This window comes from Leptodactylus fuscus, chromosome 8 (genome assembly GCF_031893055.1).
Source record: "Leptodactylus fuscus isolate aLepFus1 chromosome 8, aLepFus1.hap2, whole genome shotgun sequence".
NCBI lineage: Eukaryota > Metazoa > Chordata > Amphibia > Anura > Leptodactylidae > Leptodactylus > Leptodactylus fuscus.
Genome location: NC_134272.1, coordinates 81,834,058 through 81,858,708, shown reverse-complemented (window position 1 = coordinate 81,858,708; position 24,651 = coordinate 81,834,058). Strand labels below are relative to the sequence as shown.

Below are 24,651 nucleotides of genomic sequence, written 5' to 3'. Positions count from 1 at the left end.
GCAATGTCTTTCCATGGAGGATTCGGCCTCTCCGGTGACGGGGTCTGTGTTTGGACTCCTGGTTTACGGACAGGTCGCCCCCTACTGGAAATTATACAAATAAAAACGGCTGCAGCCCTGGAAATGATGGCGGCTGCATTGTAACGGGTTTGTGCATGCCAAAGTCCATGTTGTGTTCCTTTTCTCTGGATCTTACGGTGAAACCTCCATTATCCAGTATTACGTTCCGTCTATTATAATGCAGGAAATGTTTCTTTATACACTGTAAGTGCTGCGGGCCAGGCTGCTGGAGGGGAGAACTATGGGCTGCCACAGGGGGGCGCTACAGTCCGGGCTGCTGGAGGGGGAGTACTATGGGCTGCCACAGGGGGGCGCTACAGTCTGGGCTGCTGGAGGGGAGAACTGTGGGCTGTCACAGGGGGGGGCGCTACAGTCCGGGCTGCTGGAGGGTAGAACTGTGGGCTGCCACAGGGGGTCGCTACAGTCTGGGCTGCTGGAGGGGAAGTGCTGTGGGCTACCACAGGGGGGCGCTACAGTCCGAGCTGCCGAGGAGTGTGCCACAGTCCGGGCTGCTGAAAGGGGAGTACTGCAGGCTACCACAGGAGGGGGAGTACTATGGGCTGCCAGAGGGGGGCGCTACAGTCCAGGCTGTAGGGATACTCCCTCCCCTAATGTATATGTTGTCATGTGATGCATCGGTGGAGACTTCCTTGTATTGTACAATATATCGGATTCTGTATTACATCTCGGGTATTGTTACATTGTATTTCAGGAATGAACATTCTAATTGTGTTTTATAATTGACAAGATCTCTATTAATTGCTCCATTTTTGATGCTCCTGGGCTAGATGGTCAGGGGGGCGATTCCTGGTGCTGGGGTATGGCTAAGACTGGCCGTACACCAGTTACTATGGGGCGGCTCTCCCAATCTCGTGTGTATGTGCTCTGAAGACGAGAGGGTAGAAGGTCCCGGCCTGCGCTATGGCGGCCACTGATCTCTGAGGACAAAGGATTGGGCATGTTGAGAACCAAGAGCCCAGTCCCAATATGTGCTGTGGTTAGTGAGCAGGGATCTGTACACAGCGGATGCTTGGCCGTCATATTTTGTATACTTACACTTTACATTGTATGGCGGCTTTATCCTGCAAGGAAGTGAATAGATGTGTAGTCAGACATGGACTAAAGACTCCTTTCACCATCTCCACTTCTTTACATCCTTCCATAGCTGCCCCTGCACCGATTCTGGCATGGTTGGAATTTTCTCCCATCATTCCTGAGCAATCAATGCTGTTAGTTTTGGTGCCTGGTATGCTAATTAGGCTCTGTACTGTCAGGTGGGTGGAGTCAGGCAAAGGCGGAGTGACCACTGTCCAATCAGAGCTCTTAATCATGGGCCCTGCTCTTGCCTGTCAGTACAGAAACTAATCATATCAGGCACCAAAACTTACTGCACCGATTGCTCAGGAATGGAGGGGGAACAAGAAAATATTCCCACTGTGCCAGATTCAGTGGAGCGGGGGGTTCTTAAAGGATTAAAGAGAGGGAGGGGGTGAAAGGTCCTCTATAAAAGTGTTGCGGCAGCGATCAAAGGAAAAACAAACGGGATGTAGAAGGGCATGTTCACACAGAGGTTTTTGCAGGCGGATTTTGACGCGGAATCCGTCTGCAGAAATGGCTTCTATTGACTTCAATGAGAGGCGCTCGCTTTTTGTGCCGCTAGCTAGTAACGGGGAAAAAAGTAGCATGGCCCATCTTGGCGCGGTTGGAGACACCCTCCTGTTTTGGCCCATTCAGGTGAAGAATGCCGGCGCACTGCATTGGCATCCAGTCGCAGCTAACCGCGCTAAAACCTTCCTGCTGTGTGAACAAGCTCTTGGGAATCTGGTCTTATACGCTGGCAGCATTCACCCCCTAATACGGTGCCACACAGGTCACCATATGGCAGTCCCTCGGAGTTCGGAAACCAGTCCTAGTTTCAGTTAGATAAAGGCATCTGCATTTCTTTGTAAAATAGCGCCACTCTTCCTTATGGGCTGTTCTGGTATTGCAACTCCGGCCTAGTCATGGGATTCAGGCTGAACTGCCATACCAAACGCCGATGACAGAAACCACTGGTGGCCAATCTGCCAGATCCTTAGTCTCTGATGGCCCCTTTATGCCGAGGCGGCCATTTTGAATCAGTGTTGTATAGAAAAACCGGTTTACTTTTGTATTTGCCACCTGGGCAGGGACTTAGCGCTTTGTCTAATACGTGCACCCTTCCCCCCTCCGCAGCCTGGACCCTCGTATTCTGGATCAGTGTTGCCCAGCACGGAGCAGCGACGCGTTTCATCCTCTCGCCGTGGCCTGTCTTCATTCTCCCAATGCCTTGAGACATGAACTGAATGTAATGGAAGGTGTTGCGATGGCGTCTGTGACAATAGCTCGATACTATCAACTGCCAATTTTATTTTTACCTTAATTTTTTTTCTTCTTCCCTCAATTTACTGATGTTTTCCGGTCTCTGTTTGGAAACTTTCTATGATTTCTTTTTTCTTTCCTTCTTACCGGGTGCATTTGGTATAAATATGCAGAGAGTTATTTATGGGTTAATTGCAGATCGATGCAAAGGGAAAGCGTCGTCTGATCGCAAATCATTTACCTCAGATAATTCAACCAGCAACTCTGTTATCTTATGCAGTCTCTCAGTCCGTACAATAATCCGTTACCTCCGATCTTCTGCTAAGCAATCCTACGCATCGCGCGGCGGTCAGGACAGGTTGCTGTACTACTGTTTTACAATTGCAATTTTTCATTTTTTTTTTCGTTTTGCGAGAACCTACAGAAATGCCCTGGTAAAAAAGTGATTGTTAAATATTGTACAAATAATACATGTATGCTACCCCCACCAAAAAAGACGAGAAAACTAATAAAAATGAAAATATGACACTTACCTGCAGACCGTTATTTCTGCTTTCTTTCCAAAAGGGTATTTTGATTTTAGTCCATAACATTAAAACCAGCTACCTACTATTGTGAAGGTTCCTGCCATCAAGGCCCGGACTCCACAAGACCTCTGCAGGGATCTGTTTGGTCAGGTAGGGCGCAGGGAGTTTGGTCATAATTGGACCCTTGTCACAGTCACCTTATGTTGGGCAGATTGGACATTAAGCTACTTTGGTTCAGTACTGTCAGGTGGGCGGGGTCAGGTTCAGATCCAATCAGAGACCACCAGTGTCAGAGCTCAGAATTACACCGCCCTCCTGACAGTACAGAACCGAAGTAGTATATTAGGGGCAACACAGTGGTTAGCACTGCAGCTTTGCAGCGCTGGAGTCCTGGGTTCAAATGCTGCCAGGAACAACATCTGCAAGGAGTTTGTATGTTCTCCCCATGTTTGCATAAATTTCCTCACATTCTATAAAGACATATTGATAGGGAAAAAAAATGTACATTGTGATCCATATATGGAGCTCACAATCTACATTTAGAAAAAAAACAAAAAAAACTCTAAATAGTAAATCGGGAACCAGAACTAACTAGATTGATTGCTCAGGAATGGCGAGGGGCAAGAGAAACAATTCCAACTGCACCAGAATCAGAGGAGGGGGCTATTAGAGGATGCACGGTGTGTTCTTTTGCACACTGTATGCAGCTGGTATATCTTTGACCGTATAAAGCAGGGGTAGGGAACGTACGGCTCTCCAGCTGTTGCAAAACTACAACTCCCAGCATGCATACAAGTTCTGCTGTTCTTGGAACTCCCATGGACGTGAATGGAGCATGCTGGGAGTTGTAGTTTCACAGCAGCTGGAGAGCCAAAGGTTCCCTACCCCTGGTATAAAGTCTCACACATTACAAGCCTTAGGCGTGAGCTCATCTAACAGGTCAGGCTGCGGCCTCTGATATAGGGGTGTGTTCACACAATGACATTTGTGGCCAATTCCGACTCCTCCTTTCCCAACAAATTGAATGAGATTTGTTATGATTGGCAAAACTTCATCCATGTCTGACCCAACCTTCCCAGACATAACCTCTGATCTTCGGCCGCACCCCCCCCAAAACGGCTGATCACACGTCCCCCAAAACTCAAACCCACTCCCATGATCCATAAGACCGTTCCTACAAGTAATCCTGTTGCCACCATATGAATATTTCTTACCCTCCCCCACTGTCTCCACTTCCCTTATAGATTGTAAGCTCTTGTGGACAGGATCCTCCTTCCTTCTTGTATCAGGTTAGTACAATAAGCACACACCTCTGTCTGTAACCCCCTCACATTGGCAGTACCAGAACCTCAAGTGTCCTGCAGTGGATGTGGTGCCAGGCTCAGGCAGAAAACCCCCACACACAATGGGGCTGAGCTTCCGCTTTCCACCAAAACCCCATAGGATTCTATGGCACTGCTATGAAGAGTTTTCTTCTCCAACCCCCTTTGTTCACATCTGCATTCGGTATTCCATTTGGGGACCCCCGGAACGCAAGACCAAATGCAACTGCAAGCAGTGTGCCAGAGAAAGCACACGGACCTCAGACTAGAATGGGTCCATGTGCTGCCCGCACAAATCAGAAGGACAGGAAAGTAGATTGTGAACTATCTTCCTGTCCGGATGTTCCCTGCAGAGATCTGGTGGCAAGTACACAGACCCTATTATAGTCTATGAGGTCCATGTGCTTTCACTGCACCCTGCTCGCAGTTGCGTTTGGTCTTCCATTCCTGGGGTCCTCACGCAGAATCCCCCGGACAGATTACCAATGCAGATGTGAACGAGGCATAACTCGGATGTAGAATCCAAAAAGTGCACACCTGATCTTCACATCAGAAGGGCAAGAGGCGCAAACTGAGGTGTCCATAGAGGCGGACCACTGTCCTTATAACTCAGGAATCTATAATGGAAATCTATCCCAGTTCCCAAACCGGCACAGAGATCCTGCCGCCGCCTCTTCATAAATCTCCTGTCCCCTGCACTAGCCAGGCAGACAACACACCAGTCCTAATACATTACCCCATTGACCACAGCAGAGTATATCCTTGTCCTTCACTACAAGTGAGGAGCGGCCGCAGGGCTCTAGTGATCGCTGGTGGCCACAATCCTCAGACATTGGTCACCTATCTTGTGCATGAGTGACACCAACCCCCTATAAAGTACTTGGTGCGATGAAGACGCCGCAGCCGCGCAGCAGTTTGTACTATTTTATAAAAAATATAACACTAAGAAAATAAGCGATTCAACTCAGCGAGGACGCGGCCCACTGGCGCACATTGGTCGGACAGTTGGGGTACTTGTGAAGGGCTTCTGATATTTGGTTGCCATCGAGGAGTAACTTCATCAGTCTGTATTCCTTCTGTGTCCGCACCGAGAGACCTTCCATTGGTCTGATCAGCTCCAACTGATAGAGATGCTCAAAGGCCTAAAAATACATAGACAGAGGGGTCAGAGGGTGCACGAGCGCCCACTAGTGGTCTACAGGGGCACCAGGATGGATGCTTCTGTAGTGGCAATGTTAAAAGGATTATATCAAGGAAATGATGTATCCACTGACTGATAAGACCCCCACTAATCCTGAGAACAAGGGGTGTTGGAGAATGGGCTCAGTAGTAGGAACACACACACACACACACACACACACCAATTTAGCATATGGAGAGAGGATAAATCATTTTTGCACCATAAACCCTTTCAGTGAATGTCAGTGTTTGCCAACAACCTACAAACAAGTATATCGAGCACGTGCACCAAATCTGATGTGAGCCCCATTACTGTGCAGGCCCCTCCTGGTGGTCCTATAACACGGAGCGGGCCTGGAAGTCTAGTGGGGAGACAGAAGCGATCAGCGTCAAGGAGCAGCTGCAAAAGCAAATAAGACTTCAGCGTTCATAAAGAGAAAGGGATTTATAGAGGGGCTGCATTACGTCCTAAGAGCGCAACGGGACTCTAAAAGAATATAGAGAGCACGAGAGAGGGTCAAAGTGGGCTGGGATGTCCCTTGGTGATCTGATGTACCTTATATAGCACCAGCATACACCAGAACGCTTTACACCTATAGTGAGAAGGGCTCACAGTGTAAGTATATACAGGGACAGGATATAGGTTGAAATTGACGGACCTGGGTCTTTACGCAACCTTATTAACCATATAAGAATCCGTTTGGTTGTGACATCCTACACTTTTGCCATGCACTGCCCCTTATAAATATCCATCCCTTCCCACTTTTCTGCACTTTTGGGACTCTCAGAAGCAAAACTGGAAAAGGCACCCTGGTATGGAAGAACGTCAGTGATAAACAGTCACGCAGTTCACAGTGTCCAGCAGAGGGCGCAGCGCTGCGTGCAGTCTAATACAGAGGCCGCTGTCACTAATAACACCAGGACGTCTCATTATTAATGCCGTAAATAATAGAACAAGTCTCTCACCTTCAGGACGACCGGCTTCTCAAAATTATAGACAGAATGAGCCTTCCTCTGAACAAACTTCTGGAATTCTGCAGAGAAAAAAAAAACCACAACAAAATGACATAACCTGGAGACAATCGCAACTCGCAGCAATCCCAAGTACTCCAGCATTTTACCCTAAGAAACCTTGGGGGGGGGGGGGGGGGGGGGGTGTCACATGACCTGGTAGCCTACAGCTACGCAAGTGTGTGACATGGGAGAAAGATTGTGAACCCTAAAGGGGGGACAAGTGTAAGGGACAACATGGCCGTCGAGTATAATGGCAGGAAATAAATGTATAGGATGGTATAGTCCGCCCCAGAAGCTTTTAGTGAAGTTTTCAGATTCTGCAGTGACGGTTGTAGGTGTGAATGGGGCTGTAAAATGGATTTTTGTTACTCCAAGTAAAACCTATTCATGTTATATTTAGAGATGAGCGAGTAGTATTCGATCAAATACTCGTATCAGTCGAATTCCCCGCGGCAGAATTCCATTGAATTCAATGCAAAAACCTCCTCATGCTCCTCGTCCTGCTACTTCCGGAACTTCGAGGATCCAATGTGTCGAACTTTGGTTTTCATGGAAACCGGAACAACATTCCTGGTTTTTCCCATAGACTATAAATGTTATTCGATATTCGATCGAATACTACTCGCTCATCTCTAGTTATATTCATTGGGGACAACCCCATGGGGGTATAGACCCGGCCACTAGGAGGAGGAAAAGATGACGTTACTGAGATCGAGGTATTATACCACCCTCCCTAATCTTCTAAACATCCTTAAGGGGGGGGGGGGGGGGTGGCGGTCCTGAATGTTTTACATTAATACTGGACAGCCCGCCTCAGAGCTACTCCGTTTTGGGCAACCCCTCAGACATTTACCAAGTGGGTTGAGATAGAGAAACTCTGGCTGGCCCCTGTCCACCCAAATACTTGTTTGTGGTCTCAGCCCTCATCTTGTATCACATTTTGAGAGACTCCGTACAAAACACTCATGTACTGGTACCACACACCAGCGCTGCTCCATAAGCTCATTCCCGCTGTCCCCCCTTGTGTCCTCGTTGGACACGCTGCATCATGTCTTCTGGGATTGCCCTCTTATTCATCCTTTTTGGGCAGACATGCAACCCCTTACAGAGGTCCTCAGTTTGTGCCAGGGGTCCCGCTGGATCTCAGGACTGACTTGCTTAATTTGCCTCCCTGACGTTTGGGCAAGACGTCTTCTCGCTGGTTTCTTCATCTATGTCCTGCAGCGAAAACTCTTATTGCCTGACTTTGGTGAGATGTGCTCCCCCCATGAGATCCGAACTGATCGCTCACATGAAGGATACGCGCAGCCTTGAATATCTGACTGCTACATTATACCGCACAGTGGAGTCTTATTTGGTCACCTTGGGACACCGACTGCATTACCCACGGGTTTTGACTTTGTCTGAGCCGTCTGTTCATGGATAGCCATGAGGGACACCATCACCTTGGTAAATACCTGGGGGGCTGACGCCGGCCCGAAGCGGAGACCGACAAACTGAGAATGAAGCAAACCCACCCAGAAACAAAAAGGCGCTGATGGAACAGAGTGATGGGAATGTGGACTCCACAGCGCACTCTGCCATCCTCTAGATCAGGGGTAGGGAACGTACGGCTCTCCAGCTGTTGCAAAACTACAACTCCCAGCATGCATACTTGCTCTGCTGTTCTGGGAACTCCCATGGAAGTGAATGGAGCATGCTGGGAGTTGTAGTTTCACAGCAGCTGGACAGCCGAAGGTTCCCTACCCCTGCTCTAGATCTTATCTGAGGAGGGTCTGTAATGACCGAAACGTTATATGTTTACCACAATGATCTAGTGCTTACTATATGCTTTACAAGCTTATTCATGGCGTATATGTACCAATAAATTTTTCACTTTTTCACGTTAAATGGTGTGCAGCAGCATTTATCTATATTCCACCCGAGATTCACAGACATGGGGGAGGGGGGGATGGAATAGGAAGGCCTGGAGGATTTGGCACTGCCAGGCAGGTCTGGTCTATAAGGAGGCTTCTTGGAGCAGGAGTCTCAGGATTGTCTTCTAGAGCGAGAGGTGGCTGGTGCTTCGGACTCCTCTGAGGAAGGAGAGACCTTTTTTTTCGTCTGTAGCTTCAGCGATAAGCCGACCCTGTTCGCCCGGAGAAAAGGGAAGAATCATGGCCGCCTTCTTAGAGGCAGATTCAGCATTCCACAAACGGATCCAAACAGTCCTATGGATTGCCACTGCATTGGCGGGCACCCTGGCAGAACGGCAAGATGTCTCCAGGGAAGCAGCGCACACGTGCTAGGAAGCATTCAGGATATAGAAGACAAGCAGCCGACCACGGGAGGCTCTGACCACTGCTCTGGAAAAGGAACGAGAGCGTCCAACTTCCTAGAGGAAGGTAGGAGACTGGGTGAAACCATTCTTCCTTTAAGACGTGGTCAAACAACCTGTGGTTGAGGAAGAACAAGGGAAGGCTGTGACTGTGGTGGAAGGAGATGTATCTCTGATCACATGGATAGCAGCGGAAACAGATGTGCCTAACTGATGCTCCGACTCAGTGGCATCCCCAGGAAAAACAGACCGTGCAGGGGGTGACAAGGATCCGCCTGTCAGAGAGCAGCCATGAGCTAGGACCCTATCCAGGGAAAGCCTAGAGGAAGGAGAGTAGGACAATGACCTGTGGGATGATTACTTACCATTGTGAACCATCTGAAAATTGAAGGGCTCCCCGCTGTATATGTCTTGCAGGTGTTTCATGGCTATGACCAGACACATTTCCAGAACAGACAGACCTGTGGACAGAGGAGATGCCCAGAATTATTCACGTTTAGCTAAAAGTATACTGACAAACATAACAATACTACCAGAGGTGTTACAGGGATCCGGGATTTGCTAGAATCATCACTGACCAGTATTGCATCGTAAGCTGCGGCAGCCAATTACCGACCGGACGGTCACATGACAGACGTTTGCTTAAAAACGCGTTATGGATCACGAACCCCTTTACCCTGTAAGTCTACCAGATCAATCCAATTATGTGACCCTGCTCTCCCTACACACACCAGCAGAGGGCAGCACCTTGTCACTTCAGCAGGGATTATATATTGGCTCTGATAGAACTCACCGTGCAGCAGATTTGCTTTTGAGTCCATACTGCGGAGTCTGTAGGCTTCCATGAAGTCGGCGGCATTCAGATGACAATGAGACACATTGACACGACACAGGGCCAGCAGCTGTAAGGCAGATCACACAATACAAGCTCGGAGATATAGAGAACAGCAATGTGTGTACAAAGCCGTACAGATCAGTGACAGCACCTGCTCTAATACAGGAGGAGATACAAGATCCCATATCTGTCGCTTATAGACAAGAGACAAAGGAGCAAAACTGCAAGAACCTACCAAAATCCCTGCTCTGATGGGTAGAAACTGTGCAAATCAATGATCGGTACAGACCACATTGGATCATACCAAAAATAAATGTACTACGAGATATGTCTCACAGGCGTGGAGTTCACATGTGTAACCAATATTTAGTGAGCTCCACCTAGTGGCTACTGCAGGCAGCCACAATCTTATTACTTAAAGGGAGTTTCTTTAAAGAACCAGTATATATAACTAGCCCTGCAGATAGATAGGTTAGTATCACCAGACCCAGCATATCACCCCAGCCTTGCAGATAGATAGGTTACTGTCACCAGAACCAGCATATCACCCCAGTCCTGCAGATAGATAGGTTAGTGTCACCAGAACCAGCATATCACCCCAGCCCTGCAGATAGATAGGTTACTGTCACCAGAACCAGCATATCACCCCAGCCCTGCAGATAGATAGGTTACTGTCACCAGAACCAGCATATCACCCCAGTCCTGCAGATAGATAGGTTAGTGTCACCAGAACCAGCATATCACCCCAGCCCTGCAGATAGATAGGTTACTGTCACCAGAACCAGCATATCACCCCAGCCCTGCAGATAGATAGGTTACTGTCACCAGACCCAGCATATCACCCCAGCCCTGCAGATAGATAGGTTAGTGTCACCAGAACCAGCATATCACCCCAGCCCTGCAGATAGATAAGTTACTGTCACCAGAACCAGCATATCACCCCAGCCCTGCAGATAGATAGGTTAGTGTCACCAGAACCAGCATATCACCCCAGCCCTGCAGATAGATAGGTTAGTGTCACCAGACCCAGCATATCACCCCAGCCCTGCAGATAGATAGGTTACTGTCACCAGAACCAGCATATCACCCCAGTCCTGCAGATAGATAGGTTACTGTCACCAGAACCAGCATATCACCCCAGTCCTGCAGGTAGATAGGTTAGTGTCACCAGAACCAGCATATCACCCCAGCCCTGCAGATAGATAGGTTACTGTCACCAGAACCAGCATATCACCCCAGCCCTGCAGATAGATAGGTTACTGTCACCAGAACCAGCATATCACCCCAGTCCTGCAGATAGATAGGTTACTGTCACCAGAACCAGCATATCACCCCAGCCCTGCAGATAGATAGGTTACTGTCACCAGAACCAGCATATCGCCCCAGCCTTGCAGATAGATAGGTTACTGTCACCAGAACCAGCATATCACCCCAGCCCTGCAGATAGATAGGTTACTGTCACCAGAACCAGTATATCACCCCAGCCCTGCAGATAGATAGGTTACTGTCACCAGAACCAGCATATCACCCCAGCCCTGCAGATAGATAGGTTAGTGTCACCAGACCCAGCATATCACCCCAGCCCTGCAGATAGATAGGTTACTGTCACCAGAACCAGTATATCACCCCAGCCCTGCAGATAGATAGGTTACTGTCACCAGAACCAGCATATCACCCCAGCCCTGCAGATAGATAGGTTACTGTCACCAGAACCAGCAGATCACCCCAGCGCTGCAGATAGATAGGTTAGTGTCACCAGAACCAGCATATCCCCCCAGCCCTGCAGATAGATAGGTTACTGTCACCAGAACCAGCATATCACCCCAGCCCTGCAGATAGATAGGTTAGTGTCACCAGAACCAGCATATCGCCCCAGCCCTGCAGATAGATAGGTTACTGTCACCAGACCCAGCATATCGCCCCAGCCCTGCAGATAGATAGGTTACTGTCACCAGTATATCTATCCATCTACAGGTCTAGGTATATATGCTGTTTCTGAAGACGCTAAATTTTGGAAACCAAAAGCGCTGGCTGAGCAATGTAATAAGAGTATTACTGACCAATAGCATGTGCAGGGATCGTATATCCTTAGAAGTGTTGAATTGCTTCTGAAGAACGTCTTCCACGGTCTTATTTTCCAGAAGGGCCTGAGGAAGAGCAGAACAGGATCAGGAGATTTTATTTAACATGAACCTATAAACTTACTAGCATCAACATGGAAGATGAGAATTCTTAAATGGGATTTTCAGGCTTATTAATTGATGACCTATCAAAAGCCCCACCAGAGTATATTAGAAATCTGTATAACGCTTCATTACAAATTATAATGACTACAGAATCCTCCCACGGTCGCTCAGCCTGTTACTCTTCTGCACTACTGTCACTATCCTCACCTATCCTGTGTTTGGGTCTTCTGACGAGTCACATGACTGGCTGGTTGGATCAGTACAATCTCTGTGTCATGTAGTCCACACATCATCTTCTTCATGCACGTCTACAACAGCCTTCATATAAGCCTCAGACGTGCATAGACACTTACTGTCTACCCAACCAGTGTGTAAGAATCGTGTCAGGTCACTCAGGGGTCCAGGAGGCTGTACTGCAATTTACTATATATCCATTACTATCCAGCATAAATATCATATTGGGGGAGCGCTCCTTTATGTTTTCATCACATAAAACCCCTTCACCTCTTCACTTACTTGAATATTTGTGTTCCACGTCTCAGCAAACTGCGTGTCCGGGAAGTCGGGTGCAAGAGACAGAAGGTCCTTAAAAATTCCCTGGTAGTCTGAGAAAGTGAAGGAGTTCAGCAGATGAATCTGTCTGTGGGAGAAGCGAGACTTTACCCTCTTCTCCAGAAGCTCCAGGACATCCTGCAAGAGAGCGAGAGATCAGACTGGGGGCTCCTGGAAGATACAAAGCGTGTCTGCTAGCTCTGTAGGGGCCCTTGTGGGTGACGGAGGAACCAGGGTGCACCGAGAGGGTGAGAAACACCATAGAGTGCAGCTCTGAAGTGGTAGAAAGGTCACCATGGGGGGAGGAAAGTGCACGTCAACAAAGACTGTGTCCAGCATCTGTGGCTGTGCACACTGCCAGCCTATCCCTGTAGGGGGAGCTGTATGAGAAAGTACGCAGCTCTAGACCTATACAGCAGGATACACTGAACTTTCTATCAGATGTATTTCAAACACAGACTACCAATGGGATGTGACCAATGTCTTTTACCGACTGGGGTAAGTACTGGGTTGATTTTATAATAAGGGTTCTTCCCTTAGGGACACAACAATACCAAATGTCTGCAGTTACAACATAGAATATTTTCTTATAAACAAACGGGGGTCGGGGGGCTTCCACATAGAGGGATACACTGTAGCAAATAAGTTCTGTTCATACGGTACGATCACGCTAAGAGGTCAGGTGCACACTCACCAGTCGACACGTGAGCCCGATGACCGCCACAGGGGCCTGAGCCGATTGTGCAATGTCGAAAAGATTATAAAGCAGCGTCTGGTTCTTATGATGGGCGAAGAGATCAAACTCATCCAATATGAACAACACGGGGCAGCTGCTGGTGCGGTCACCTGGAAACACAATGAATACAGTTATAGGATCTCACTGCGCCAGACAGTCACCCCGAAAAGTCTTATCACACCAGTAAAGGAACACGCAGCCATAGGACTCTTAGACTCCACGTTACAAACTGCTTTAGTGGATTGTATGTCCTACAGGCAAAATACAGACACAAACAACAGTTTCCTAGATTAGAAGGACTTGTCTCCTGTCATTTCCCAAAAAAAGGGACCCTTCATTTTTTTGGGACGGATGGATATAGCTGGATATAGCTCTCCTGTGAAAATTAATGGGTTGGCATTAGAGATGAGCGAGTACTATTCGAAACTCCCGTTTTGAATAGCATGCACACATAGGAATGAATGGACGCAGCTGGCACACAGGGGGTTAAGCGGCCGGCCAAGTCTGCATACCTGCCGCTTCCATTCATTCCTATGGGTGCGTGCTATTCAAACGGCTGTATCAAATAGTACTCGCTCATCTCTAGTTGGCATTGCACCTATGTGACTTTTTACTTTATTTAGACAAGACTAAGGACCCCCAGTTCTCATGATGGGCGGGGCACTGTCTCTATCAATCCATCTCTCATAAAGTGCATAGAATGCCATTAAGACAATCCTTAGACAATACATGGTCCGGACTTCACGCTGATACGTTTTATCTACACTGGTGTCTTGGAGCACATTTTTGGGAGAGGAGAGAGTTTTGGGTTGTGGTAAGCTTAGACCACATACAATTTTTCTGGGACGATTTGTAGCAGACCACAAGAAAATGGCCGCTTACTTACTGTGTGAGCGGCCATTTTTCTTGTGGCCGGTGGGCATGCGCAGTCGGCTCTGCACGAGGCCTAGAAGTCTGAACCCAGCTCCGGAAGAAGACGCACAGAGAGGCCGTTCCTGAAGAAGATGGAGGCGGCACTGGAGATTTCTCTCGCAGCATTGGGGACGCCCCCAGTGCAACGAGAGAACTCATTTGCATACATACGAAAGCCGGGATTTCTACCAAACGGCGGCGTGGAGAAGACATCTAAGGGTAGGAGAGGAATAGCCTATCTTAAGGCTATTCCTAAGTGTGATCTACAAAAAAAATGTCATTTTAATGATAGGATCCCTTTAAATAGTTAAGATGTTGACACAAAAGTAAAATAAATAAATAAGTAATAAAATCCCAATATTTTATATCAATGCAGATTTTATGTTTAAGGTTCATTTACCTGTTTTTAATGCCTCAAGGAGGAAAGCGAGATTTTCTGCGACGCTGCCCTGCCAAGTAGAAAGAAACAGAAGACAAGCTCAGGTCGGTGCCCACGGCGGTGCCGTATCCGCTGTGCGTGTGCAGAGAACACACTGTATTAAGACTTGTCAACTACACAAAACTACGCGGTAGAAAAATGACAACATGTAATTAATGTATAGACGGCAGCGCGGTATAGCGCTATAATTACTACACAATAACAGGCCACCCATCCACAGGAGCTGACAAAGGCGGGATCATAAAGTATTCGGAATTATCAGAAGTTACAGTGACCCCAATTTGCATATCCAAAGGAAATTAGCATATAGCCCAAATTCTTCAATAGGGTTACCCTAGGTCATACTCTTAAAGAAACCTCCAGTTTTGATTATTTCTACCTGTTAGACGGGACGATACACAATGAACGGATTAGAAAGTGTCTCTGTAAACTGTTGTGTTTCTCTGCAGCGCCTCCGGAGGGGAAATTAAGCATTACACAGTGTCCAATCACATCAATGATAGACTATAAAGAGCGCCTCTCTCTGGAGGACCTTACTTCTCTATGAAGAAGAGATGAGGACCCCGATTTATTCAACAGATCAGAATAGATTTTTGTTTTACAAGATTTAAAGGGGTTATTCAGAATTATAAAAACACGGCAGACTTTTTTTTTCCCCAGAAATGCAACACACGTATGTTGTATTGGCTCCAACAAAGAGAATGGGGCTGAGCTGCAATACCAGACAGAACCTGTGGACAGGTGTGGCGCTGCTTAAGGAAGAAAGCTGTCATGTTTACTGATCCTGGATAAATCCTTCAGATTTTATATAAGAAAACTCTCTCACATCAGGGAGACTTTCACATCCCCTACAACGCTCATTCGGTAGTAGTTTGGGTGCGAGTCTATTAGGCTCTGTAGTTCATCAATATCAAGGACTCCTTCCACATAACATCTGAAATCTGCAGGACTGTCATTTCTGTATATTGCCCTAAAAGGGGACAGTGTGGAGGTGGTGATAGATGTGACAGAATCATGTGAGCTCTTATATCGCTATATTGAAGGAAAATAATGGAAGAGTTACGGCTCTCCAAATATAGTGATGGAAACAAAAAAATTCCAAGACCTCCAGACCCAAAATGTCACCACTATGGGACTAATGGGATTGCATAATCCTTTTCCATAAGCTCTATTAGAGTATGTAAGGCTAAGACTGGGCGGAGGGGGGGGGGGGGTTCCCTGATAAGGCCTCAATGTAAAGTTATAGGCATAAAGTTATGGAGCCTTTATATTCTTCTGCCACAGGCACCGCACAGGTTTCCTAGAAGCTTTCCCATAGTATGTAATGAAACATAATGTGACCTTTGCTCCTATGTAGTCAAAATGGATTTTTAAGTCAGAACGAGGCTAAAATCTGAGGTCTACAGAGGTACAGTATGGGGCCTGGAGAATATATATATATATATATATATATATATATATATATATTAGCCATGAGCTATTAGGTCACATCCTACACGTTTTCCAGGATATTTTATTATAGCAGCAGGAGTTTAGGAGTTACTGCATGTAACTGTCGAGGCAAATTAGCAACCCAAGGAACGGACACAGGACATCACATCACAGGTGACACCCCGGTTCCTTTCCTTACACCGTTGATTGGCCTCAGCAATCACCTGAAGTGGGGACTTTTTCCAAAAAAAGCTCCAGAACATCACAGGGACCAGACAGCAGCCTTGGACACTGGAGCACCAAGGACAGGGGAGTAGGTTTTTTTGGTTTTGTTTTGATAGGTTTCACCTTCCTCAGCCTCCTGTCGCACCTGGACAGCCCCATTTAAAGAGGACCTTTATTCAGCGCACAGTCGGCTTTCCCGGTACGTGTCCTGGCGGAGGAGATATCGGTGCAGTTACTACTCTTCCCACTGTCAGAAGGGATTTCCTCATAGCTCAGCGTCACCGCAGGGCAGTAAGGAATGCCCCCTCCGACAGTACAAGGCCATGTTATAGTAGCACATTCCTTACAGTCCAGCAACGATATTGAGCTATAAGGAATGCCCTTCTGACAGTGGGGAGAGATTGGTGCCAAAACTAATGGCACGGATATATTCTCCACCGGGGCACATACTGAGAAAGCCAATTGCTTTCTAGCAGTATATAAAACCGCACTTTCATGAGGACCTGAAAGGTACTATTTAAGGAGACACCAATGTGAGATGTACAGGGACTTATTAACCGGTTAAGGACCAGGCCTCGAAGTACATTAAGGACCGGGCCTCTTTTTTCAAAACTGACATGTGTCACTTTAAATGGCAATAACTTTGAGACGCTTTAACTTACACAAGTGATTTTGAGATTGTTTTTTCGTAACACATTATACTTCATGTTAGTGGTAAACACTAATCAATATTTTTGTATTTATTTATAAAAAAAACTAGCAAATTTGATGGAAATTTGGAAAAAATTGCAATTTTCAAAATGTGAAATTCTCTGCTTTTCAGGCAGATAGTCATACCATTCAAATACATGAATAAATATTATCTCCCATATCTCTGCTTTATATTGGCATCATCTTTTGATTGTCTTTTAATTTATTTTGGACGTTACAAGGCTTACAAGTGTAACAGCGATTTTTCAGATTTACAAGAAAATTCCTCAAACTAATTTTTTAGGGACCACTTCAGTTCTGAAAGGAATTATAAAGGCCTATATAATAGAAACCCCCATAAATCACCCCATTTTCAAAACTGCACCCCTCAAATTATTCAAAACAGCATTTGGGATGTTTGTTAACCCTTTAAGCATTTCATAAGAATAAAAATATGGAGGTCAAATTTAGACATTTCATTTTTTTTCACTAATACATTCATTTAGACCTAAAATTATCACATTCACAAAGGGTTAAAGGAGAAAATGCATCTCACATTTTGTTATGCAATTTCTCCCGTGCACAGAAATACCCCACATGTGGGTGTAAACTGATTTTTGGGCACACGGCAGTGCACGAAAGGGAAGGAGCGACACTGGGTGTTTGAACAGCATATTTTGCTGGAATAATTTTCAGGCACCATGTCGCATTTGCAGAGCCCTTAGCGTACCAAAACAATGGAAACCCCCCAAAAGTGACCCCATTTTAGAATCTACACCCCTCACAGAATTCATCAAGGGGTATAGTGAGTATTTAGACCCTACAGTTGTTTCACAGATTTTACTAACATTGGGATGTGTAAAAGAAAAATTACTAAAATGTCACTTTATCCCCAAAGTTTTCATTTTCACAAGGGGTTAAAGGAGTAAAAGCCCCCCAAAGTTTGTTAAACAATTTATCCTGAATACGGCAATACCCCATATGTGGCCATAATCTGCTGTATGGGAACATGGCGGGGCTCAGAATGGAAGGAGCGCTATTTTGCTTTTGGATGGCAGATTTTGCTGGAATAATTTTTAGGTGCCATGTCGCATTAGCAGAGCCCCTAGAGTACCAATACAGTGGAAACCCCCTAAAAGTGACCCCATTTTGGAAACTACACCCCCCACAGAACATATCAAAGGGTAGAGTGAGCATTTCGACCCTACAGCTGTTTCACAGATTTTATTAACATTGGGACATGAAAATGAAAATTTACGGGGGGCGTGGCCTAGCTATGGCAGCGTGAAGACGTGGTCCTCCAGAGCTCCCGGACTCCAGCGGCAATTTCCCCGGATTACTCGGGTCACAGAGCCTACCTGCTCCCCGCTCCAGTATGGTGCGACGTGCGAGCCGCAAGTCCACCGTCTCGGCCCGGATCGATCCTCCCCTGGCACGATTCCTCCTGTCTGCGGCCTCCTCAGCCCCCATGCCTGGCGGCTCCAAAATGGCGCCGGCGCGCGCTCCTGCCGGAACTTCGGAGGCAGCGATGCTGCAGAAGCTGTCCCCTCCGCTTCAGATCCTGGACCCAGCCGACTCTCTGCGTCCTCCGGCACCGGCTCTTCTCCCTCCCGACGTGGGGACTCCCCGGCACACTACTGCTCAGGTACCCGGCCTTCAGTATGGTGGTGGAGCGGACCTCGTGGCGTCCCCCCTCCCCCCCTCTTCTTCCGGCAGCTCCCCTCCTGGCCCTCCCCAGGCTGTTTCTACCTGCTCTATACCACTTCATGGAGGACTTGCACAGGACTCAGCCCCCCCTCACTCCCAGGACTTGGGTGAGGTGCCCCCCCTGCTGATACCTTTGGTCCCTTCCTCCCAAGGTCTTGTATCTGATGCCCCCCCAGCCCCCACTGCTGTGTCCTCTTCTCTGGTTCCCATTACATCCTATGGGACACCGGGGGCCCTATCCCAGGTGGCTCCTTCCTCATCTGTCTCCCCAGGACTGCAGTGGTCTCCACCTGCCAGAGGCGACCCCTTTCAGCCCACGCCTCAGGTTGATCCTGACATGGATTTCTCTGCTACTCCCACTACCCTGCGGACCCCCACGGTTCCTGTTTTTTCTGATTCTTCCTCCTGTACCTCACCATCCCGGAGTCGGTCCAAACGCCCTAAGTTGTCAGATATTATGGAATTGCTCCGTACTATGCCTACTAAAATGGACATGGAGGCAATGGTCCGCAGGGTTGAGGAAAGACAGGATCAAATTCTCTCCGGCTTCAAGGCGGACTTGCATTCTTTGTCGTCTCAAGTCTCATCCCATCAACTCCGCACGGATTCCCTTGATCAGCGTCTACTTGTGGTGGAGCAAACCCTAACTACCCAACGGTCGCTTAACCGTCACCTACTGCTGCAGGTCGATGATCAGGAAAATAGGGGACGCCGGAACAACATTAAACTGAGGGGTATCCCTGATGCTGTCCCTACTAAAGAACTCCGCTCCATCGCTATCTCCGTCTTCAACACTGTTCTGTCTAAGCCGACGGACACTGACATCCATATTGACAGGATCCACCGTGTCTTGGGGCCAGGGAGGGCCTCCTCCTCCGATTCCAGAGATGTTCTTTGCCGTATCCACTATTACAGAGAAAAGGAAGACATTCTCCAAGCTGCGTGGCGTCATGGCCCGGTTCCGTTCCTGGATGGTTCAATTACTCTTCTCCCGGACGTTTCTCGCCGCACGCTGGCTATGCGGCGCCTCCTAAAGCCCGTTCTTCGCCTCATCCTGGATTCTGGCGCCACTTATCGCTGGGGTCACCCATTTCATTTGCAAATACGCCGCAATGGCGCCACCTTTACCCTCCACTCTCCGGATCAGGTGGAGGCCCTGGCCCATTTCCTGGATGTCCCGGACCTATCCCTACCGGACTGGTTGGAATTTCCTCTCCCTGCCCCTCCGCCTGTCACCGGGCCCTCCTCCCAGCCGTTGCCACGCCAGGGGTTCCGAGCTGTAGACTCCCCTTTGGTTCCTCCCGAAGGATCGGTGCCTCCTACGGTCCCTTGAACTTTCCTGGGCCGGTCGGTCCTGCTGGTCGCTAATCCGCTTTCCCTCTGAAACGTATTGTTCCACTGTTTGAATTTGTTTCATGCTTTATTTTCTCTCTTTTGCATAGAGCTAAGTTTTGTACCCCGCGTGTGGGCGGTTCTGGACTTCGGTCTGCGCCGCCTGCCCGTGGTGAGTCTCGCCCCCCCTCCGTCTCCTGGGCGGGTTGGGGCGCCTCGCATCCTCTCTCTCTCTGCTCCTGGTGGTGGGGCTCCCCTATTTGGGGGCGCTGCCCCTGGGACTGCAGACAGTCACATTGTTATCGTTTTTGTTCTTTGTTTTTCTTTTGGATGCGGGACGTTCCGGCTCCCTGGGATCTGGTGGTTTCCGAGTTTGAGAGAGATCACGGCCTTTGGGAAGTTTGCTCTAGGCTGTGACCCCTTCACTCTCTTTTTTTTTTTCTACTGTTTGTTAGGAGTTGCCGCTGTGGGAATGGGTAGCTCGGGTTTCTTCTTGTTCTACCTCTCCCCCGGTTAGTTGTAATTGGCAGCTCTCTGAGCGCATACCGCGGTGTGCCTCTGAGACTTGCATTAGTGGGTTTGTCCCACTGTTTTGTGTTTTCCGTACCTGGATTAGCTGGGTTCGGCTTCTGTTGTAGTACATACTGTTTCGTCCTAGTCTGTCTTACTTGATTTTGCTTTTGCTCCTCCCCCTCCTATTTGTCTTTGCCCTCCCACTCCTGCTCCTCGTCTTTCTCTGTCCCTCCCCCTCTTTCCCTTCCCTGACCTTCCCTCTCCCCTCCCTTTCTTCTTGTTTTTCCTCACCCTCCTCTCCCCCCTCGTCCCCCCGGGGTGGGTCCCAGGCCCCGGAACATGGATTCCCTGACCTTCTCCTCCATTAATGCTAACGGGCTTAATACACCCGAAAAACGGTCCTCTCTCTTGCGTTTGCTGTGGAGCAAGAGGTCCACGGTGGCGTTTATACAGGAAACGCACTTCCGGGAAGGTTCTGTCCCCTCTCTCTCTTCTCCTCGTTTTCCGGACGTCTATCATGGTTGCTTCTCTGAGTCCAAGTCCAGGGGAGTCAGCATTCTGATCGGTCGCTCCGCGGCCTGGAAATTCCGGGCTGCTATGTCGGACGACTCTGGTAGGTTCTTGTTTGTTAAGGGGGAATTGGCTGGCACCTTGTTTACCTTTGCTAATCTTTACCTTCCTAATACTGGCCAGGTAGGCGCCCTTGACCACATCCTTGATAAGCTGTCGGATTTTTCTGAAGGCACTCTAGTGGTGGGAGGGGACTTCAATTTTGCTTTAGATCCATCTGTTGACATTTCTCGGGGCGTATCGTACCTTCCTGTCAAGGCTCTATGTCGGGTCCGTAGGCTTCTTCACTCCCATCAGTTGATTGACACGTGGCGCGCGGTTCACCCTGACGCTCGGGACTACTCCTTCTATTCTCATCCCCGTGATGTCTACTCCAGGTTAGACTACTTCTTTGTCCGTCACTCTGATGTTCCTTTGCTTCGTGGTTCCACGATAGACCCTATCACTTTCTCGGATCACGCCATGATCCATGTTGTGCTGGCGTCCCCCGCTAAAAGACCGCGGTCCTGGCAGTGGCGCCTCAATGAGTCGCTCCTTCAGGATGCTCCGACCTCACTTGCTGTCTCTTCCGCCCTGGATTTTTACTTCAGGGAGAATGACACGGCTGATGTGTCTCCGGCCACGATTTGGGCGGCTCACAAATGTGTTATCCGGGGGGTGCTGGTTCAGCATGGCTCACGTTTGAAAAAAGAGAGGTCTCGTGAACTGGCCACTTTGATTGCTGACGTGGTTTCCCTGGAGCAGACGCACAAGCGTTCTCACGCGGCGGATGTGCGTGCTGCTCTCTTGTTAGCCCGTAAGAAACTGCGCGAGCGTCTCGACATCAGAACCAGATGCCTTCTGGCTAGGGGCCGCCGCCACTTCTACGAGTTTGGTAACAAGTGCAGCAGGACTCTTGCTAGATCCCTTAGGGAACAGCGCTCGTGTAACTTTGTCCCCTTTGTCTCTAACTCCGCGGGTACTCGTCTTACGGACCCGACTCGCATTGCAGAGGAGTTTGCTGGTTTTTATCGCCAGCTGTACAATCTACCCCACGCCCCCCCGCCCCCTTCGGGTTTCTCGCTTCTCCCTGCGATTGTACAGTATCTCTCCGACTCGGGCCTGCCCCGCCTTTCTGATGATTCTTTGTCCTCCCTGGAAGACCCTATTTCGGTAGAGGAAGTGGCCGAGGCCCTGGCTTCCATGCAACCTAGTAAGGCCCCCGGCCCGGACGGCCTCCCGGCCTCGTATTACAAAAAGTTCTCACCCCTGCTTTTAGGCCCCCTGACGCGTGCCCTTAACTCTATTTCTGAAGGTTCCCTCCTTCCTCCAGATATGACTAGGGCTCACATTGCTGTGATACATAAGGAGGGCAAGGATCCCGCTCTGTGCTCCAGTTATAGGCCCATCTCTCTGCTTAATGTTGACCTGAAGATCTTCTCCAAGGTCCTGGCCTTGCGCCTCGCCCCTCTTCTCCTTGACCTAGTGGACTCCGATCAGGTTGGTTTCATCCCTACTCGGGAAGCTAGAGACAACACGGTGAAGGTTGTTAACGCTATACACTTTGCTCACTCCCGTGACCTCCCGCTCTGCCTCCTCTCCACTGATGCAGAGAAGGCATTTGACCGGGTTGGTTGGCCCTTTCTCTTTGCGGTCTTGGACCATATTGGTCTTGGCCCCGTCATGAAGTCCTGGATTGCCTCCCTGTACACTGGCCCCTCGGCGTCCACTAGGGTCAATGGAATCCTCTCCTCCCCCTTTGCTATTGGTAACGGCACGCGTCAGGGTTGTCCCCTCTCTCCCTTGATTTTTGTCCTCACGTTAGAGCCCCTCCGTAGGAAGATTAGACACAATCCCGCTTTACTGGGCCTCATAATGGGGAAGCGCCACCTTAAGATAGCTGCCTATGCGGATGATCTCTTGTTTTTCCTCTGTGACCCGGCCACCTCACTCCCTGCTCTGATGTCCGAACTGGATGAATTCCATTGCCTTGCCAACTTTAAAATTAATTTTCAGAAATCTGAAGCGCTGGACGTTTCCTTGCCCCCCGGGCTTAGAGCTTCTTTGGCTCATACCTTCCCCTTCCGTTGGTCCAATTCGGTGATTAAGTATCTGGGTGTCTGGATTCCTGCTGATCTGCGGGAGCTGTTTGCAAAGAACTACTTGCCCCTCCTCAGAACTGTACGACAGGATCTTAAGAGATGGTCCAGGGGCACCTATACGTGGTTTGGCCGTTGTGCCATCTACAAGATGAATGTGATGCCTAGATTCCTCTATCTGCTGCAGACTCTTCCGATTCACGTTCCTCCTAGCTTTTTCCGATTGCTCTACTCTGATTTATCCAGCTTCATCTGGCAAGGTAAACGGGCTAGGTTGGCTCGTTCCATTCTGTCCCTCCCGAAGTCGCTGGGGGGCATGGGCCTGCCTGATCCCCGCCGCTATTACGAGGCCGCTCTCTTGCAAAGAGTCATAGACTGGTGCCGCCATTCCCCCTTCAAACAGTGGATCTCTATGGAGGGCTCCTTTTCGAGTCTTCCGCTTCACTCGCTCCCCTGGTTGGACTCTATTGCCCCCTCCTCTGTCTTTTCTCATCCCACTATTGGCCCTACCCTTAAAATCTGCAGGTCCCTTTTTCGGAAGGATTGCCTCTCCCCCTCCCCGTCTCCTTTCCTCCCTGTCCTGGGCAACCCGGCCTTCCCGGCCGGCCTCTCGCGGGGCCCATTTCGGTCCTGGTTGGACGCAGGCTTGCACAGGGTTTTGCATTTTCGTTCGGAAGGGTCTTGGCGGCCTCTCGAGAGTCTTCGCGCCGCTCAGGACCTTCCACCCCTTGGTCCTTGGAGGAGACTGCAGCTCTCCCACTTCCTTTCCTCGCTGTCGGATCCGGTCGCCTTTGACAGACCTCTCACGGTTTTTGAGAAGGCCTGTTCTGGTTCTGGTCTCTTACGCCATTCTCTTTCGGAGCTCTATTCGCTCTTAGTCTCCCCTCCTTCGGGTCATAGACCTCCCTTCCTGGCCAAGTGGGAGGCAGATCTCTGTCTCTCCTTTTCGGACGCGGACTGTGTCAGGATTTTGGAGCTCGCCCACAAAAGCTCGGTGGCATGTAAGTTTCAGGAGGCGGGCTACAAAATCCTCACCAGGTGGTACCATGTCCCGGCCTTGCTGCACAAGTTTTTTCCCTCCACCTCCCCACTTTGTTGGCGCTGTGGCTCGGAGGAGGGGACTCTCCTTCATGTCTTTTGGAGTTGTCCGGCTTTAAGGGGTTTTTGGGACGGTGTTCACCGTCTGACTTCTCAAATCTTTCAGTCTTCCCTTCCCAACACCCCAGCTTGCTTTCTTTTACATCTCTCCAACATTCCTCGACGGGCCTACCGCCGGTCGGCGATTCGCCACCTGATCAACGCGGCCAGAGCGTGTATTCCGGCCCTCTGGAAGTCTCCTAACCCCCCGTCTCTGCGACACTGGATCCGTAAGGTAGAGGACATTCAATCTATGGAGGACCTCACGGCGTCTCTTCGAGACAAACATGAGTCCTTTCTGAGGGCTTGGACCCCGTGGATCTTGTTTCAGGGATCCCAACTTTATAGAGACACCTTGGGACGGGATTGAGACCTGGTCCTGGGCTTGGGCCCCCCCCCCCTTCCTCCTGCTCCCCTCCTCTCCCTTTTGTCCCTTTCCCTTCCTTTTTTCTTTCACGCCCCCCCTCTCCTTCTGTTTGCTCCGCCTCCCCCTTCCCTTGGTCTGGTTTGTTCGCCCATTGATTGTTGTGGCGGACCGTCTCCGCATTT

The 24,651-nt window shown here is 49.1% G+C and overlaps 1 protein-coding gene across 2 annotated transcripts in view; it reads right to left on the bottom strand.

Annotated features, from left to right (window-relative positions):
• Positions 1-5,206: 5,206 nt before the first annotated feature.
• Positions 5,207-24,651, bottom strand: part of ORC4 (origin recognition complex subunit 4) — a 32,253-nt gene continuing 12,808 nt past the window's right edge. For both annotated transcript variants that reach the window (XM_075284533.1, XM_075284534.1), the window contains exons 7-14: positions 14,381-14,429; positions 13,027-13,178; positions 12,297-12,470; positions 11,655-11,741; positions 9,553-9,661; positions 9,125-9,220; positions 6,395-6,462; positions 5,207-5,391 (exon numbers count right to left, since the gene is read on the bottom strand). In XM_075284533.1, the coding sequence (XP_075140634.1) occupies positions 5,209-5,391; positions 6,395-6,462; positions 9,125-9,220; positions 9,553-9,661; positions 11,655-11,741; positions 12,297-12,470; positions 13,027-13,178; positions 14,381-14,429 (918 nt within the window). In that variant the 3' untranslated portion in view covers positions 5,207-5,208. The remainder of the gene's footprint in view (positions 5,392-6,394; positions 6,463-9,124; positions 9,221-9,552; positions 9,662-11,654; positions 11,742-12,296; positions 12,471-13,026; positions 13,179-14,380; positions 14,430-24,651) is intronic.